The sequence below is a fragment of the Nerophis lumbriciformis genome, linkage group LG27 (genome assembly GCF_033978685.3).
Source record: "Nerophis lumbriciformis linkage group LG27, RoL_Nlum_v2.1, whole genome shotgun sequence".
Taxonomy (NCBI): domain Eukaryota; kingdom Metazoa; phylum Chordata; class Actinopteri; order Syngnathiformes; family Syngnathidae; genus Nerophis; species Nerophis lumbriciformis.
In genome coordinates, this window is record NC_084574.2 from 6,849,476 (window position 1) to 6,865,686 (window position 16,211).

The 16,211-nt window shown below is 38.3% G+C and overlaps 1 protein-coding gene across 5 annotated transcripts in view; it reads left to right on the forward strand.

Moving 5' to 3' along the window:
• Positions 1-848: 848 nt before the first annotated feature.
• sh3gl2a (SH3 domain containing GRB2 like 2a, endophilin A1) overlaps positions 849-16,211 on the forward strand; it is a 103,078-nt gene continuing 87,715 nt past the window's right edge. For 4 of the 5 annotated variants that reach the window (XM_072916352.1, XM_072916349.1, XM_072916350.1 and 1 more), the window contains exons 1-3: positions 885-952; positions 12,527-12,683; positions 12,784-12,876. In XM_072916352.1, coding sequence (XP_072772453.1) covers positions 12,832-12,876 — 45 coding nt within the window. In that variant the 5' untranslated portion in view covers positions 885-952; positions 12,527-12,683; positions 12,784-12,831. Of the gene's footprint in view, positions 953-12,526; positions 12,684-12,783; positions 12,877-16,211 lie in introns of all 5 variants that reach the window. The other variant, XM_061922969.2, reaches the window with a different exon arrangement.

The window sequence follows — 16,211 nt, forward strand, 5'->3', positions numbered from 1 at the left end:
TGATTTATTATTGAACTTAATGCAAGTTATAACACTTTTTGATTTATTATTGAACTTGATGCAAGTTATAACACTTTTTTTGATTTATTATTGAACTTGATGCAAGTTATAACACTTTTTTTGATTTATTATTGAACGTGATGCAAGTTATAACAGTTTTTTTGATTTATTATTGAACGTGATGCAAGTTATAACACTTTTTTTGATTTATTATTGAACTTGTTGCAAGTTATAATACTTTTGTTTTATTTATTATTGAACTTTATGGAAGTTATTTTATTTATTATTGAACTTGATGCAAGTTATACCACAGCTGCACAGTTATTTTATTTATTATTGAACTTAATGTTATTTTATGTTATTGAGTTCGAATGTATACAACTTGATGTTCAATAAATTTTAAAATGTTAAAGCTTGGCATTAGCGCTCTGTTGGGGCGATGGGGGCAGGTGGGGCTTGAAAACTCCCCCTTGTCCAAAGTGGGGGATGACAAAAAAAGTTTGAGAACCACTGGACTAATGCATCAGAAGAGTGCTATACCTTTTTTTCGCCACTAGATGGCAACAAATCTCACGGTTTCTCGGTGGACTCAACAGCGTGTTGAGTTCATGTATTTTGTCTTTAATGTATTTTAGGAACTTACTTTTAAATACCACGTGACTTCCTGTCGCACTCCTGACTTGAGTGATGGTCGCTTTTCAATACTAACATACAATTGGACTTTTCTACCCACATTATTTGTAAATTGTTCATAGTCCTCAGATAATGACTTCATTTATTTTGTGAGCAATTCGACCCCCCCCTACTGCATCCTGAGGTGGTTCAGTCCAATCACTGCCTACAGGTGTGTCTCATTAGAGGATTTGGACTGCCTACAGGTGTGTCTCATTAGAGGCAAACAAAAAGGGTTTAAAGAATGAGTCTCCACTTTGCGTGTCACAGTCCAGATAAGGTGAGATACATCTTTTTATTGTTCATATTTTATACTTCTGCCCAAAACAGTGTCGAGTCAAACTGCCACACTTCCTTTGTTGGTGTATTTCCTTATGAATTTATTATATTTATTATTTATGAATTAGAATGATTTCGGCCGGTAAAATGTGTCACTGTCTAGTGATGGGTTGATGAGGCCTCATGAAGCGTTTCGACACATTGATACTGTGTCACTAAATCTGCTGGACATTAAAAATCCCTACAGGCAACCTATGGACCGACTCAACTGACACTGATTTTATGCCCTAGTACAGGGGTCACCAACCTTTTTGAAACCAAAAACTACTTCTTGGGTACTGATTAATGCGAAGGGCTACCAGTTTGATACACACTTAAATAAATAAATATATTGTCATTTGTAAGTTACACGTAAGTGTGATTTAAACAAGAATAGCTAAATAAATAAATTTATATATATAACAAAATGGGTATTTCTGTCTGTCATTCCGTCGTACATTTTTTTTTCCTTTTATGGAAGGTTTTTTGTAGAGGATAAATGATGAAAAAAACAATTGAACGGTTTAAAAGAGGAGAAAACACGAAAAAAAATAAAAATAAAATTTTTTTAAACATAGTTTATCTTCAATTTCGACTCTTTAAAATTCAAAATTCAACCGACAAAAAGAAGAGAAAATCTAGCTAATTTGAATCTTTTTGAAAAAATTAAAAAAAGAATTTATGGAACATCATTAGTAATTTTTCCTGATTAAGATACATTTTAGAATTTTGATGACATGTTTTAAATTGGTTAAAATCCAATCTGCACTTTGTTAGAATATTTAACAAATTGGACCAAGCTATATTTCTAACAAAGACAAATCAGTATTTCTTCTAGATTTTCCAGAACAAAAATTTTAAAAGAAATTCAAAATACTTTGAAATAAGATTTAAATTTGATTCTACAGATTTTGTAGATTTGCCAGAATAATTTTTTTGAATTTTAATCATAGTAAGAGGAAGAAATTTAAAAGGTAAAAAGGTATATTTGTTTAAAAATCCTAAAATAGTTTTTAAGGTTGTATTTTTTCTCTAAAATTGTATTTCTAAAAGTAATAAGAAGCAAAGTAAAAAATAAATGAATTTATTTAAACAAGTGAAGACCCATCCATCCATCCATTTCCTACCGCTTATTCCAAGTGAAGACCAAGTCTTTAAAATATTTTCTTGGATTTTCAAATTCTAATTGAGTTTTGTCTCTTTTAGAATTAAAAATGTCGAGCAAAGCGAGACCAGCTTGCTAGTAAATAAATAAAATTTAAAAAATAGAGGCAGCTCACTGGTAAGTGCTGCTCTTTGAGCTATTTTTAGAACAGGCCAGCGGGCGACTGATCCGGTCCTTACGGGCTACCTGGTGACCGCGGGCACCGCGTTGGTGACCCCTGCCCTAGTATATACAATAATATAAACCAAGTCATTGTATTTCATTTAGGATTATTTCATATCTTCATTTAAATAAAAATATATCTTTATCTTTTTTTAGATACAGTCAATAAATAATGTGAACATGTATCATAACATGGAAATCTAAGAGAACGTGTTGTGGATGATTGTGGACTGGGAATTTTTTTAATTTTATTTTTAATTTTTATTTTTAAACAGCTCATGATCGGTCACGTGACTTTCTAAAAGCGGTACGCGCACCGACACAGGGTTTTGCTCTATGAGCTCGACGCATGCGCCGATGCATCGGTGTTGCCGGACCCATCACTAAATGTGTCCCAAGCAGTTGTTCGTTGGGTGCACATTGAAAAATATTCCACAGGATGGCGCTCGATTCATGACAAATGTTGCTCCCTCTTCAAAAAAAAAAAACCCTATTAATTAATAAGGTAACCAGAATCTTTCATTTTGATGTGTACACCACTGCAAACTACGACCAATTTTTAATTTTAAATTGTTAGAATTGATAATGATTAATAATACTTTCTGGCAGTGATTATGTTTTGGGGCAGAATGTGAGTGAATGTTTAGAAAGTTGTTCTAGTCCCCCTATTGATGAACATGCAATACGTTTTAAACTTTGTTTTCAAAGTTTCCAGTAGTGATATTCATGAATGTTTATTTTGTAATTGTTTTATTTACATTGAACACAGAGCCCAGTCTACCAAGTCAAACTCCTTGTCAAACATACTTTGCCAATAAATCTGATTCTGATATTTTGTGGTAATTTTAGTTCAGATTTAGTATTTCTTACATGCATGCAAATATTTAACTTGTAATTATATTGTAAGGGTTTTTCCCCCTTAAACCAGACCTGGGCAAATTAAGGCCCGTTAAGCTTTTCAATCTGGCCCGCCGGACATTCCCAAATATTTTTTTTTAGCTCTTTAAGATGTAAAGTGATGTTTTCTAATGACCGTAAGTCTTCAACTATACTAAGTATTTCAATGGTTGGAATCTGCGCTTTTGCATGATATACTAGTTACTATGGTCATCTAATTAGTTACTATCAGAGGTGGGTAGAGTAGCCAGAAATTGTACTCAAGTAAGAGTACTGTTACTTTAGAGATGTATTACTCAAGTAAAAGTAAGGAGTAGTCACCCAAATATTTACTTGAGTAAAAGTAAAAAGTATGTTGTGAAAAAACTACTCAAGTACTGAGTAACTGATGAGTAACATACACACACACACATATATATATATATATATATATATATATACATACATACATACATTGATATATACAGTATATAATTTATATTTATTTTGCTGTTTTTGTTTAAATGTTAAAGGTGTTTTAATGAATATACATGCATGTTTAACACATATAGATTCCTTTCTTTCATGAAGACAAGAATATAAGTTGGTGTATTACCTGATTCTGATGACTTGCATTGATTGTAATCAGACAGTAGTGCTGATAACGTCCACGTTTTCAAATGGAGGAGAAAAAAAGTTCCTCCTTTCTGTCTAATACCACATGAAAGTGGTTGGTTTTTGGCTTCTTATTCGTCCAGCTTCCATATTCGTTTTTATACACTTTACAAGAAATACATTGGCGGCAAACTCCGTAGCTTGCTAGCTTGTTTGCGCTGGCTTTCGGAGACTCTTATTTTGAAAGCGCAGGCGCGATGGAGCGGCACTTTTATTGTGAAGACAAGAACTGTGCAGTCAGTCTTTAGGCTTTTGACGAGATGTACGGTTGAAATAAAAAAGGGTATTTTTTCCTTCACACTTTTGATTGATTGATTGGAACTTTTATTAGATTGCACAGTACAGTACATATTCCGTACAATTGACCACTAAATGGTAACACCCCAATAAGTTTTTACACTTGTTTAAGTCAGGTCATGTGACCCCTGGGTCTGTTTGATTGGTCCAACGTCACCAGTGATTGCATCTGATTGGTGGAACGGAGTGAACGTCACCAGTGACTGTATTTGTTGAAACACAGGCACTATGAAGGTCTGTCTGACAGACCAAAACAAACAAAGCGTGCATTAACAGATCGATAAAAATGAGTAGCGAGTAGCGAGCTGAATGTAGATAAAAGTAGCGGAGTAAAAGTAGCGTTTCTTCACTATAAATATACTCAAGTAAAAGTATGTTGCATTAAAACTACTCTTAGAAGTACAATTTATCCCAAAAGTTACTCAAGTAGATGTAACGGAGTAAATGTAGCGCGTTACTACCCACCTCTGGTTACTATGGTCATCTAATTAGTTACTATGGTCATATAATTAGTTACTATGGTCATCTACGTCACAGCAGCTCAGACGAGGCACCAAGCAGTGTGGGTGGGAAGCGTTTCCACAGACGCGGAAGGAGATTTTCACAACAAAGTTCTAAAGCTTAGTGATATATCACATATATCAGATTGTAGGTGGGTTTATTTTGTACCCTTCGCATTCATATGTCACTGTTTGTTGCATTTTTGTTGCGTTTCACTTGATTGTAAAATATGTCGATCGAAAGGGGGTGTGACATTCATATTTTCTCAATATTCAGTGTTTTATCCTTCGTAGAAAACTTTAAAATTCCATTACGTTTTTTAAGGCGGTCTGTCATAACGTTCAATCAGACATTATAGTGAGGTTTTGTATTAGTGTTCCTAAAAATAGATATACCGGCCTCCAGACACTTTTTTTTTTTCTCTAAATGTGGCCCCCGAGTCAAAATAATTGCAGAGGCCTGCCTTAAAAGTAGTGGAAAATAGAAACAGACTTGAAACGAGGATTATCACTTTGATCATTTAAGGCAGGCCTCGGCAATTATTTTGACTCGGGGGGCCACATTTAGAGAAAAAAAAAAAGTGTCTGGGGGCCGGTATATCTATTTTTAGGAACACTAATACAAAACCTCACAATAATGTCTGATTGAACGTTATGACAGACCGCCTTAAAAATCGTAATGGAATTTTAAAGTTTTCTACGAAGGATAAAACACTGAATATTGAGAAAATATGAATGTCACACCCCCTTTCGATCGACATATTTTACAATCAAGTGAAACGCAACAAAAATGCAACAAACAGTGAAATATGAATGCGAAGGGTACAAAATAAACCCATGTCAAATAAGTGGAAAAACTCATTTAAAAATGTCAAAAATAAGAATTTCTGTGAAATCCACAGGTTAAAAAAAAATAAAATAAAAATTCATATAAAAATAAATGCAGACATTTAAACAAAAGTAGTGGAAAATAGAAACAGACTTGAAACGAGGATTATCACTTTGATCATTTGTTTAAATGTCTGCATTTATTTTTATATGCATTTTTATTTTTATTTTTTTTAACCTGTGGATTTCACAGAAATTCTTATTTTTGACATTTTTAAATGAGTTTTTCCACTTATTTGACATACAGTACAGGCCAAAAGTTTGGACACACCTTCTCATTCGATGTGTTTTCTTTATTTCCATGACTATTTACATTGTAGATTGTCACTGAAGGCATCACAACTATGAATGAACACATGTGGAGTTATGTACTTAACAAAAAAAAAAAAGGGTGAAATAACTGAAAACATGTTTTATATTCTAGTTTCATCAAAATAGCCACCCTTTGCTCTGATTACTGCTTTGCACACTCTTGGCATTCTCTTCAAGAGCTTCAAGAGGTAGTCACCTGAAATGGTTTTCACTTCACAGGTGTCATAGTTTTGATGCCTTCAGTGACAATCTACAATGTAAATAGAGAAAATAAAGACAATGCATTGAAATGAGAAGGTGTCCAAACTTTTGGCCTGTACTTATTTTCACAACTGCTAATTATTGGGGTTTTTTACATTACAATTTCTTGTAGTCATTGAGTTAAGTTATTAAATGCTTTGAGGTGCTTCCCTCTGCTATTAATAATCAATATTAATCAAGTAGTTCTTCTAGATCAGTGTTTTTCAACCACTGTGCCGTGGCACACGAGTGTACCATGAGATATTGTCTGGTGTGCCGTGGGAGATGATGTCATTTCACCTAATTGGGTTAAAAATATTTTTTGCACACCAGTAATTATAATCCGCAAATAATGTGCCGTTGCTGAGTGTCTGTACCAGGGGTGTCAAACTCAAATACAGAGTGGGCCAAAATGTAAAACTGAACAAAGCCGCGGGCCAAGGTTGAACAAATTAACTTTTTAATCGGGACCCAAACCAGTTTTGCATTGAATATTGAACAAGCAAGGCTTATATAACTTTATAGTGACATGCAAAATGGAGTTTCAAATAATAATAATAATTAAAAAATATCAATGGCATATCAAATACAAATGTAATGCCTCTTTTCTATTTGCAGCCTTCTGAGGTAAATATCAAAATAAACTTTTTCCACAGGCTAATAAAACATTTGAAAATAAAATAATGAATGAATCAAACATTCAAGCCTTGAAGTAGCAAGAGAAAGTGCATGAATAAAACATTAATTATTGCTCAGTTTGCTACACTGATTTGCTTTAACACTGAATTTGGAACAAGCAACGCTTATATAACTTAATAGTGCAAAATCATCTTCTAAAAAAACTAACGAAAAAACATCAATGGTATATTAAATACAATTTTAAACAAAAAATTGAATGCCTCTTTTCTATTTGCAGCCTTCTGAGGTAAATATCAACATTAACTTTTTCCACAGGCTAATAAATTTGAAAATAAAATAAAAATGAATAAATCAACCATTCAGGACTTTATAACTGCTCAGTTTGCAACACACTGATCTAATCTGCTGTGCCCAAGCCAGATACCTGCCATCTTTTCTGGGATGCTAGTTCATTAATGTCGAGGCTCAGGTGGTAGCGGGGGGTGTATGTTGTAGCGTCCCGGAAGAGTTAGTGCTGCAAGGGGTTCTGGGTATTTGTTCTGTTGTGTTACGGTGCGGATGTTCTCCCGAAATGTGTTTGTCATTCTTGTTTGGTGTGGTTTCACAATGTGGCGCATATTTGTAACAGTATTAAAGTTGTTTATGCGGCCACCCTCAGTGTGACCTGTATAGCTGTTGATCAAGTATGACTTGCATTCACTTACTGTATGTGTGTGTAGAAGCCGCATATATCATGTGACAGGGGCCGGCACGCTGTTTGTACGGAGGAAAAGCGGACGTGACGACAGGTTGTAGAGGATGCTAAAGGCGGTGCCTGTAAGGCACGCCCCCAATATTGTTGTCCGGGTGGTAATCGGGAGAAATTAGAGAATGGTTGCCCCGGGAGACTTTCGAGAGGTGCACTGAAAATCGGGAGGGTTGGCAAGTATGAGTATTAGCGGTGTTACAGCAGTTTTAATGTTAATTTGATATCGCCTCAAGCAGGCCCGGCCCTAACCAATCCGGCGCCCTAGGCAAGATTTTAGGTGGCGCCCCCCCACATCCGCAGTGAAGTGTATATACTCACAAGAAACCGAATAGCTTTGTCTTTGACCTTTTTTTATTACTTACAACTATACCTAATATATAAAGGGGTGGAAAAGTGACTATTACCTGCAGGGCAAACATTAGCTAACCAGAAGGCAATAACAATGTAAACAAAAAACACCTGCTTAAAAGATCTAATACAAATGTCCCTGAGGAATGTAAGGTGGGAGTACTGTAATTACCTAACGTTACATTATTATTTTCCATAACAATTTAACCCCCTCCACAATATTAACCCGACGTTAAAACAGAACTAGCTATTTATTGATTAGCAATTGCCGACTCATGTAACATTAGCTTAATGCTAAAAAGCCAGGTTACTATCACATTCTGTAACAGACAAATAATTTCTTGTAGGCTAACGTTATCTACCTGCTACCTCTGTCTTTTCTCGTTTCTCCTCCTCTTCTTTTCTCTTTTTTCTTCTGATACGGGAAGGGGGGGGGGGGGTGTTGTAACAAATATTTCTATTAAATAGGCTTTACTTTGCATTTTAATTAACGTGGGATTATTTTTTGTATTTAGAAATAATAGTACCAACTTTTTTTCTCTTTTTTTTTTTTTTCTCTCCAACATTTGTGGCACTTGCGTGGCGCCCCCTGATGGACGGCGCCCTTAGCATTTGCCTATACGGCCTATGCCACGGGCCGGCCCTGGCCTCAAGGGCCAAATGAAATTACACGGCGGGCCACATTTGGCCCGTGCGCCAGATTTTGACACCCATGGTCTGTACTGTCTGAGCTTGGCAGAGTAACCGTGTAATACTCTTCCATATCAGTAGGTGGCAGCAGGTAGCTAATTACTTTGTGGATGTCGGGAACATTGTTTGTGGTGATCACAATATGCAGACGACAGCGGGAGGCAGTGTGCAGGTAAAAAGGTGTCTAATACTTAAACCAAAAAATAAACAAAAGGCGAGTGCATCTAAGAAAAGGCATTGAAGCTTAGGGATGGCTATGCTAAACTGAACTGGCTGCAAAGTAAACAAAAACAGAATGCTGGACGACCGCAAAGACTTACAGCGTGTGCGAGCAGCAGACGGCGTCCACAAAGTACATCCCGTACATGACATGACAAAATAGGAAACACTACACACAGGAAAACAGCAAAAAAGTCCAAATAAGTCAGGGCGTAATGTGACAGGTGGTGACAGTACACCTACTTTGAGACAAGAGCTATATTGAGCATTCTTGGTTATGCTTTAAAGTCATATCCAACAATTGCGAGAACTACTTTTTACTGTCAATATCGGCTGCTGAGTTTAATTTGTTTATGTTTTCCACTGGTGGTGTGCCTTGGGATTTTTCCAATGAAAAAAAAATGTGCCTTGGCTTAAAAGGTTGAAAAACACTGTTCTAGATTGTCCTGGTTGCTGTCCATGGTGCTGTATGTGAATATACAGAATTAAATGGTACTGTACCTATTGTAGGTGTGCCAATCTCATGGCATCATATTCCAAAATGGTTGCATTTTCTGCAAAAAGGTGCATCAACAAATGTAAATGTGCATAGGCTATTAAAAATACTTTTGCACATTTCTGTTTTAACTATTACTAACAAGGAAAAAAAAATTATGTTATGGAATAATTTTCTACTTTATTTTCTGTTACTGTACTGGCAGAATGTTGGTATAATAGTTGCTATGGTGTGGGATTTAAGACAACCCATTAATTCATTTTCATTCATTTATTTTTTATTTACTCCTTCATTGATGTGCATCTTTGATTGATAGACAATTAAACATCAGCAACTAAACACACATTTACACACCAATGCCTGAGAAGGCGCAGGATGGAGAAACATCTTATATTTTCCTGTCCCCTTCAACATAATACGTAGTCTTACTTAATAGATATCATACAAACCCCGTTTCCATATGAGTTGGGAAATTGTGTTAGATGTAAATATAAACGGAATACAATGATTTGCAAATCCCTTTCAACCCATATTCAGTTGAATATGCTACAAAGACAACATATTTGATGTTCAAAGTCATAAAAAAAATTTTGTTTTGCAAATAATCATTAACTTTAGAATTTGATGCCAGCAACACGTGACAAAGAAGTTGGGAAAGGTGGCAATAAATACTGATAAAGTTGAGGAATGCTCATCAAACACTTATTTGGAACATCCCACAGGTGTGCAGGCTAATTGGGAACAGGTGGGTGCCATGATTGGGTATAAAAGTAGATTCCATGAAATGCTCAGTCATTCACAAACAAGGATGGGGCGAGGGTCACCACTTTGTCAACAAATGCGTGAGCAAATTGTTGAACAGTTTAAGAAAAAACTTTCTCAACCAGCTATTGCAAGGAATTTAGGGATTTCACCATCTACGGTCCGTAATATCATCAAAGGGTTCAGAGAATCTGGAGAAATCACTGCATGTAAGCAGCTAAGCCTGTGACCTTCGATCCCTCAGGCTGTACTGCATCAACAAGCGACATCAGTGTGTAAAGGATATCACCACATGGGCTCAGGAACACTTCAGAAACCCACTGTCAGTAACTACAGTTGGTCGCTACATCTGTAAGTGCAAGTTAAAGCTCTACTATGTAAGGCGAAAACCGTTTTATCAACAACACCCAGAAACGCCGTCGGCTTCGCTGGGCCCGAGCTCATCTAAGATGGACTGATACAAAGTGGAAAAGTGTTCTGTGGTCTGAAGAGTCCACATTTCAAATTGTTTTTGGAAACTGTAGACGTCGTGTCCTCCGGACCAAAAGAACCATCCGGATTGTTATAGGCGCAAAGTTGAAAAGCCAGCATGTGTGATGGTATGGGGGTGTATTAGTGCCCAAGACATGGGTAACTTACACATCTGTGAAGGCGCCATTAATGCTGAAAGGTACATACAGGTTTTGGAGCAACATATGTTGCCATCCAAGCAACGTTACCATGGACGCCCCTGCTTATTTCAGCAAGACAATGCCAAGCCACGTGTTACATCAACGTGGCTTCATAGTAAAAGAGTGCGGGGACTAGACTGGCCTGCCTGCAGTCCAGACCTGTCTCCCATTGAAAATGTGTGGCGCATTATGAAGCCTAAAATAGCACAACGGAGACCCCCGGACTGTTGAACAACTTAAGCTGTACATCAAGCAAGAATGGGAAAGAATTCCACTTGAGAAGCTTAAAAAATGTGTCTCCTCAGTTCCCAAACGTTTACTGAGTGTTGTTAAAAGGAAAGGCCATGTAACACAGTGGTGAACATGCCCTTTCCCAACTACTTTGGCACGTGTTGTTAACTATTATTTGCAAAAAAAGAAAATAAAGTTTGAGTTTGAACATCAAATATGTTGTCTTTGTAGCAGGCCCGGCCCTCACCAATCTGGCGCCCTAGGCAAGATTTTAGGTGGCGCCCCCCCCCCACATCGGCAGTGAAGTGTATATACTCACAAGAAACTGAATAGCTTTGTCTTTGACCTTTTTTTTTTTTTTACTTACAACTATACCTAATATATAAAGGGGTGGAAAAGTGACTATTACCTGCAGGGCAAACATTAGCTAACCAGAAGGCAATAACAATGTAAACAAAAAACACCTGCTTAAAAGATCTAATACAAATGTCCCTGAGGAATGTAAGGTGGGAGTACTGTAATTACCTAACGTTACATTATTATTTTCCATAACAATTTAGCCCCCTCCAACAATATTAACCCGACGTTAAAACAAAACTAGCTATTTATTGATTAGCAATTGCCGATTCATGTAACATTAGCTTAATACTAAAAAGCCAGGTTACTATCACATTCTGTAACAGACAAATAATTTAATGTAGGCTAACGTTACCTACCTGCTACCTCTGTCTTTTCTCGTTTCTCCTCCCCTTCTTTTCTCTTTTTTCTTCCCTGGGCACCTGACAGTTTTGGCCGTTTTGACATCTTGTGTTGATTTTTTGATGTGGTGACGTCCAAAAAGAGTCATGATACGGGAAGGGAGGGGGCGCACCGTACGGGGGGGCGTAATGTTGTAACAAATAATATTTCTATTAATTAGGCTTTACTTTGCATTTTAATTAACGTGGGATTATTTTTTGTATTTAGAAATAAGAGTACCAACTTTTTTTTTTTTTTTTTTTTTTTTTTTTTTCTCCAACATTTGTGGCACTGGCGTGGCGCCCCCTGATGGACGGCGCCCTTAGCATTTGCCTATACGGCCTATGCCACGGGCCGGCCCTGCTTTGTAGCATATTCAATTGAATATGGGTTGAAAATTATTTGCAAATCATTGTATTCTGTTTATATTTACATCTAACACAATTTCCCAACTCATATGGAAACGGGGTTTGTACAAACCAAACAAATACATCCAAATATAATGAAAACAAACAAAACACAAGTGCAAAACTTTATGAAGTACAAACCAAAAAAAAAAGTATTATACACCTCACGGGATGATAAAACAAATACAAAACCAGACAAAAAAATAATTACAATAATAAATATAAAGCAAAATATATGATCTTTTTGTTCTGTCTTTATATTTTTTTTCAATTGGAATATATTTCTACAATCTTGTATCTCATTGTAAAGAGAATTCCATCGTTTCATTTGAGTCCTTTACAATCGACTATCAAATGACGTCATTGGGCTATTTATCGGTGTGAATAAAAAAAAGAAAAGAAATGTAAGCAACATGACACGTCTTGTATTCAAAAGTGGTGTTTAAAAATAATTTTAAAAAAAATCACCCAGCAGGACAAGTAGCTGCAAAGAGTGGGCGGAGTCTATACCCGGAGCTTCTTGTGACGTAGAGCCGCCTGCTGGTCACGTGTTTCCCGAGCGTCCAATCAGCTGTCAGGAAGCTTCCCTTGGCGCAGAAGGAGATCCCTGAAGTGAAGACGAGGCAAAGGTTGGCGAGTGCTGCTGCTTCTTCTTCCTCCATCAGGACCACAACACTCTCCTTTTGCTTCACCTCACGCCATCTTTCTTTCTTTTTTTCCCGTCGTCAGCGTCCATCTTTTTGTGTCGGGACCGGGAAAAAGCAGCAGACCGCCAGCATGTCAGTAGCGGGCCTCAAGAAGCAGTTCCACAAAGCCACTCAGGTAAGGACGTTTGTGTGTTTTTTATTATTCCTTTTTTCATGCGTGGGGGTGTGGAGGAGGCGTCCGTGCGCGTGCTGCTCGTGTCGTCCCTCCACGCATATCTGCAGCGTTGCACCAAAACACATGTGTTATTGTTGTTGATATTACTACATCCATCAATATACCCTTCACATGACATTCTGCTTCTTGACATCACGTGACATGGCGCACCCCCTTTTTCTCGAAAATATTTACCCCCCCCTCCCTCCCTCCCCCCCCTAGTCAATGCTCACACAGCAACACTGGATGATGGACGTTACGCAATCGTTAAGTTGCCTGACTGCATGGCGGAAATCCGCTTCTGTCATCTGCGGCACGCCATGACCTTTTGTGACCTCCAACAGCAATTATAGTGCACGCAACCGGGACCCTTCATTAGGAACACAATCTCTTGACGCGGCGGTATCCAAAGTGAGGCTCCGCTGTGGTTAGCGGGCCCCTAAAAGTCCGCATATAAACATCCAATTCTCATCTCATCACAATTCTTTTAATAGTAGGAGTTATGCTTGGAAAATCAATGTAATTGAGGGGCGGTATAGCTCGGTTGGTAGAGTGGCCGCGCCAGCAACTTGAGGGTTCCAGGTTCGATCCCAGCTCCCGCCATCCTAGTCACTGCCGTTGTGTCCTTGGGCAAGACACTTTACCCACCTGCTCCCAATCCAATCCACTTTATTTATATAGCACATTTAAACAACAAAATGTTTCCAAAGTGCTGCACAACAATATTAAACACAATTAAAAACAATATAAAATAAATGTGATTAAAAACAATTTCAAAGGGTAAAACCAATTAAAACAGTAAATAGAAAGCAAAATTTTAAAAACACAGAGGACAACAGAGGACCACACAACTCACGTAGTGTTAAAAGCCAGAGAATAAAAGTGGGTCTTAAGTCCACTGTGGGAGCAGTTCGAACATGGAGGGGCAGAGTGTTCCAGAGCTTAGGGCCGACCACAGAGAAGGCCCTGTCTCCCCTGGTTTTAAGTCTCGTCTTGGACACCACGAGCTGGAGCTCCCAGTGCCACCCACACTGCTTTAAATGTAACTTAGATATTGGGTTTCACTTAACAGTGTTTCCCACAGGACAGGCATCTATTTGTGGTGGTGTGGTCGGGGGGTGGCGGCGGCAGCGGCGATGACCAAGAAGAACGCGGAGTTGGAATATAATTACAATATTTTATGTACATATTTATATACAGATTTGAACAATTAGTGATTCACTGAAATATATTTATTAATTGTGGTTCTTACAAAAAATATATCTTATAAAATATCCATCCATCTTCTTCCGCTTATCCGAGGTCGGGTCGCGGGGGCAGCAGCTTAAGCAGGGAAGCCCAGACTTCCCTCTCCCCAGCCACTTCGTCCAGCTCCTCCCGGGGGATCCCGAGGCGTTCCCAGGCCAGCCAGGAGAGATAGTCTTCCCAGCGTGTCCTGGGTCTTCCCCGTGGCCTCCTACCGGTCGGACGTGCCCGAAACACCTTCCTAGGGAGGCGTTCGGGTCAGCTTATAAAAGCTAAAATGTCTCTTAAAGCTCTGCCCCTTTTAATTAGTGAATACTAAATAATTTAACTTTAGCCTACTACTACAACCATATTATTTACCAGCAACATAAAGTGAAACAGAGGCAGAGGTGTCCTGCCACAGTCAGTCAACCTCCTCCTCCTCCTGCTGCTGCTGAACAGGTCGCACCTGTGGTCCGGACTGTAGGCCTACCTCCTCTCCAAGTCGAGCCCTTTTCGGCCGTTGAAAATATTTTTCTATACTCATCTGTGTGAAGGAGTGAACATCCAACATTAGAATTTATTACTAATGAGCAGAACCGCTCCTACCTTTTTTTTTTTTTTTTTTTTTTTTTTTTTTTAAGAGACCTATTACGCAAAACCAACTTTTCTCAGTACGGTAGGAAGGGGATTCATTTGGTTTACCTCAATCAATCATCCATCCATCCATTTTCTACCGCTTATTCCCTTTGGGGTTGCGGGGGGCGCTGGAGCCTATCTCAGCTACAATCGGGCGGAAGGCGGGGTACACCCTGGACAAGTCGCGACCTCATCACAGGGCCCTCAATCAATCAATCAATCAATCAATGTTTATTTATAGGGTTTGATTGATTGATTGAGACTTTTATTAGTAGATTGCACAGTTCAGTACATATTCCGTACAATTGACCACTAAATGGTAACACCCCAATAAGTTTTTCAACTTGTTTAAGTCGGGGTCCACGTAAATTGATTCATGATACAGATATATACTATCAGATATACGGTACTATCTTCATAATACAGTCATCACACAAGATAATCACATTGAATTATTTACATTATTTACAATCCAATATCTGCATTTGATTGTTTACATTTGATTATTAACAATCCGGGGAGGGTGTTAGTTTAGGGTTGAAGTTGCCTGGAGGTGTACTTATTGCGGTTTTGAAGGAGGATAGAGATGCACTTTCTTTTATACCTGTTGGGAGCGCATTCCACATTGATGTGGCATAGAAAGAGAATGAGTTAAAGGGGAACATTATCACCAGACCTATGTAAGCGTCAATATATACCTTGATGTTGCAGAAAAAGACCATATATTTTTTTTAACCGATTTCCGAACTCTAAATGGGTGAATTTTGGCGAATTAAACTCCTTTCCAATATTCGCTCTCGGAGCGATGACGTCACATCGGGAAGCAATCCACCATTGTGGATTAATTTGAGTCAAATCAGCTCTGTTATTTTCCGTTTTTTCTACTGTTTTCCGTACCTTGGAGACATCATGCCTCGTCGGTGTGTTGTCGGAGGGTGTAACAACACCAACAGGGACGGATTCAAGTTGCACCAGTGGCCCAAAGATGCGAAAGCGGCAAGAAATTAGACGTTTGTTCTGCACACTTTACCGACAAAAGCTATGCTACGACAGAGATGGCAAGAATGTGTGGATATCCTGCGACACTCAAAGCAGATGCATTTCCAACGATAAAGTCAAAGAAATCTGCCGCCAGACCCCCATTGAATCTGCCAGAGTGTGTGAGCAATTCAGGGACAAAGGTCCTCGGTAGCACGGCAAGCAACGGCGGCAGTTTGTTCCCGCAGACTAGCGAGCTAAACCCCCTGGATGTCTTGGCTCACACCGTCCCTTATGCCACCGAAGATGATCAAGAGAAGAATATCGACCCTAGCTTCCCTGGCCTGCTGACATCAACTCCAAAACTGGTCAGATCAGCTTTCAGGAAAAGAGAGCAGATGAGGGTATGTCTACAGAATATATTAATTGATGAAAATTGGGCTGTCTGCACTCTC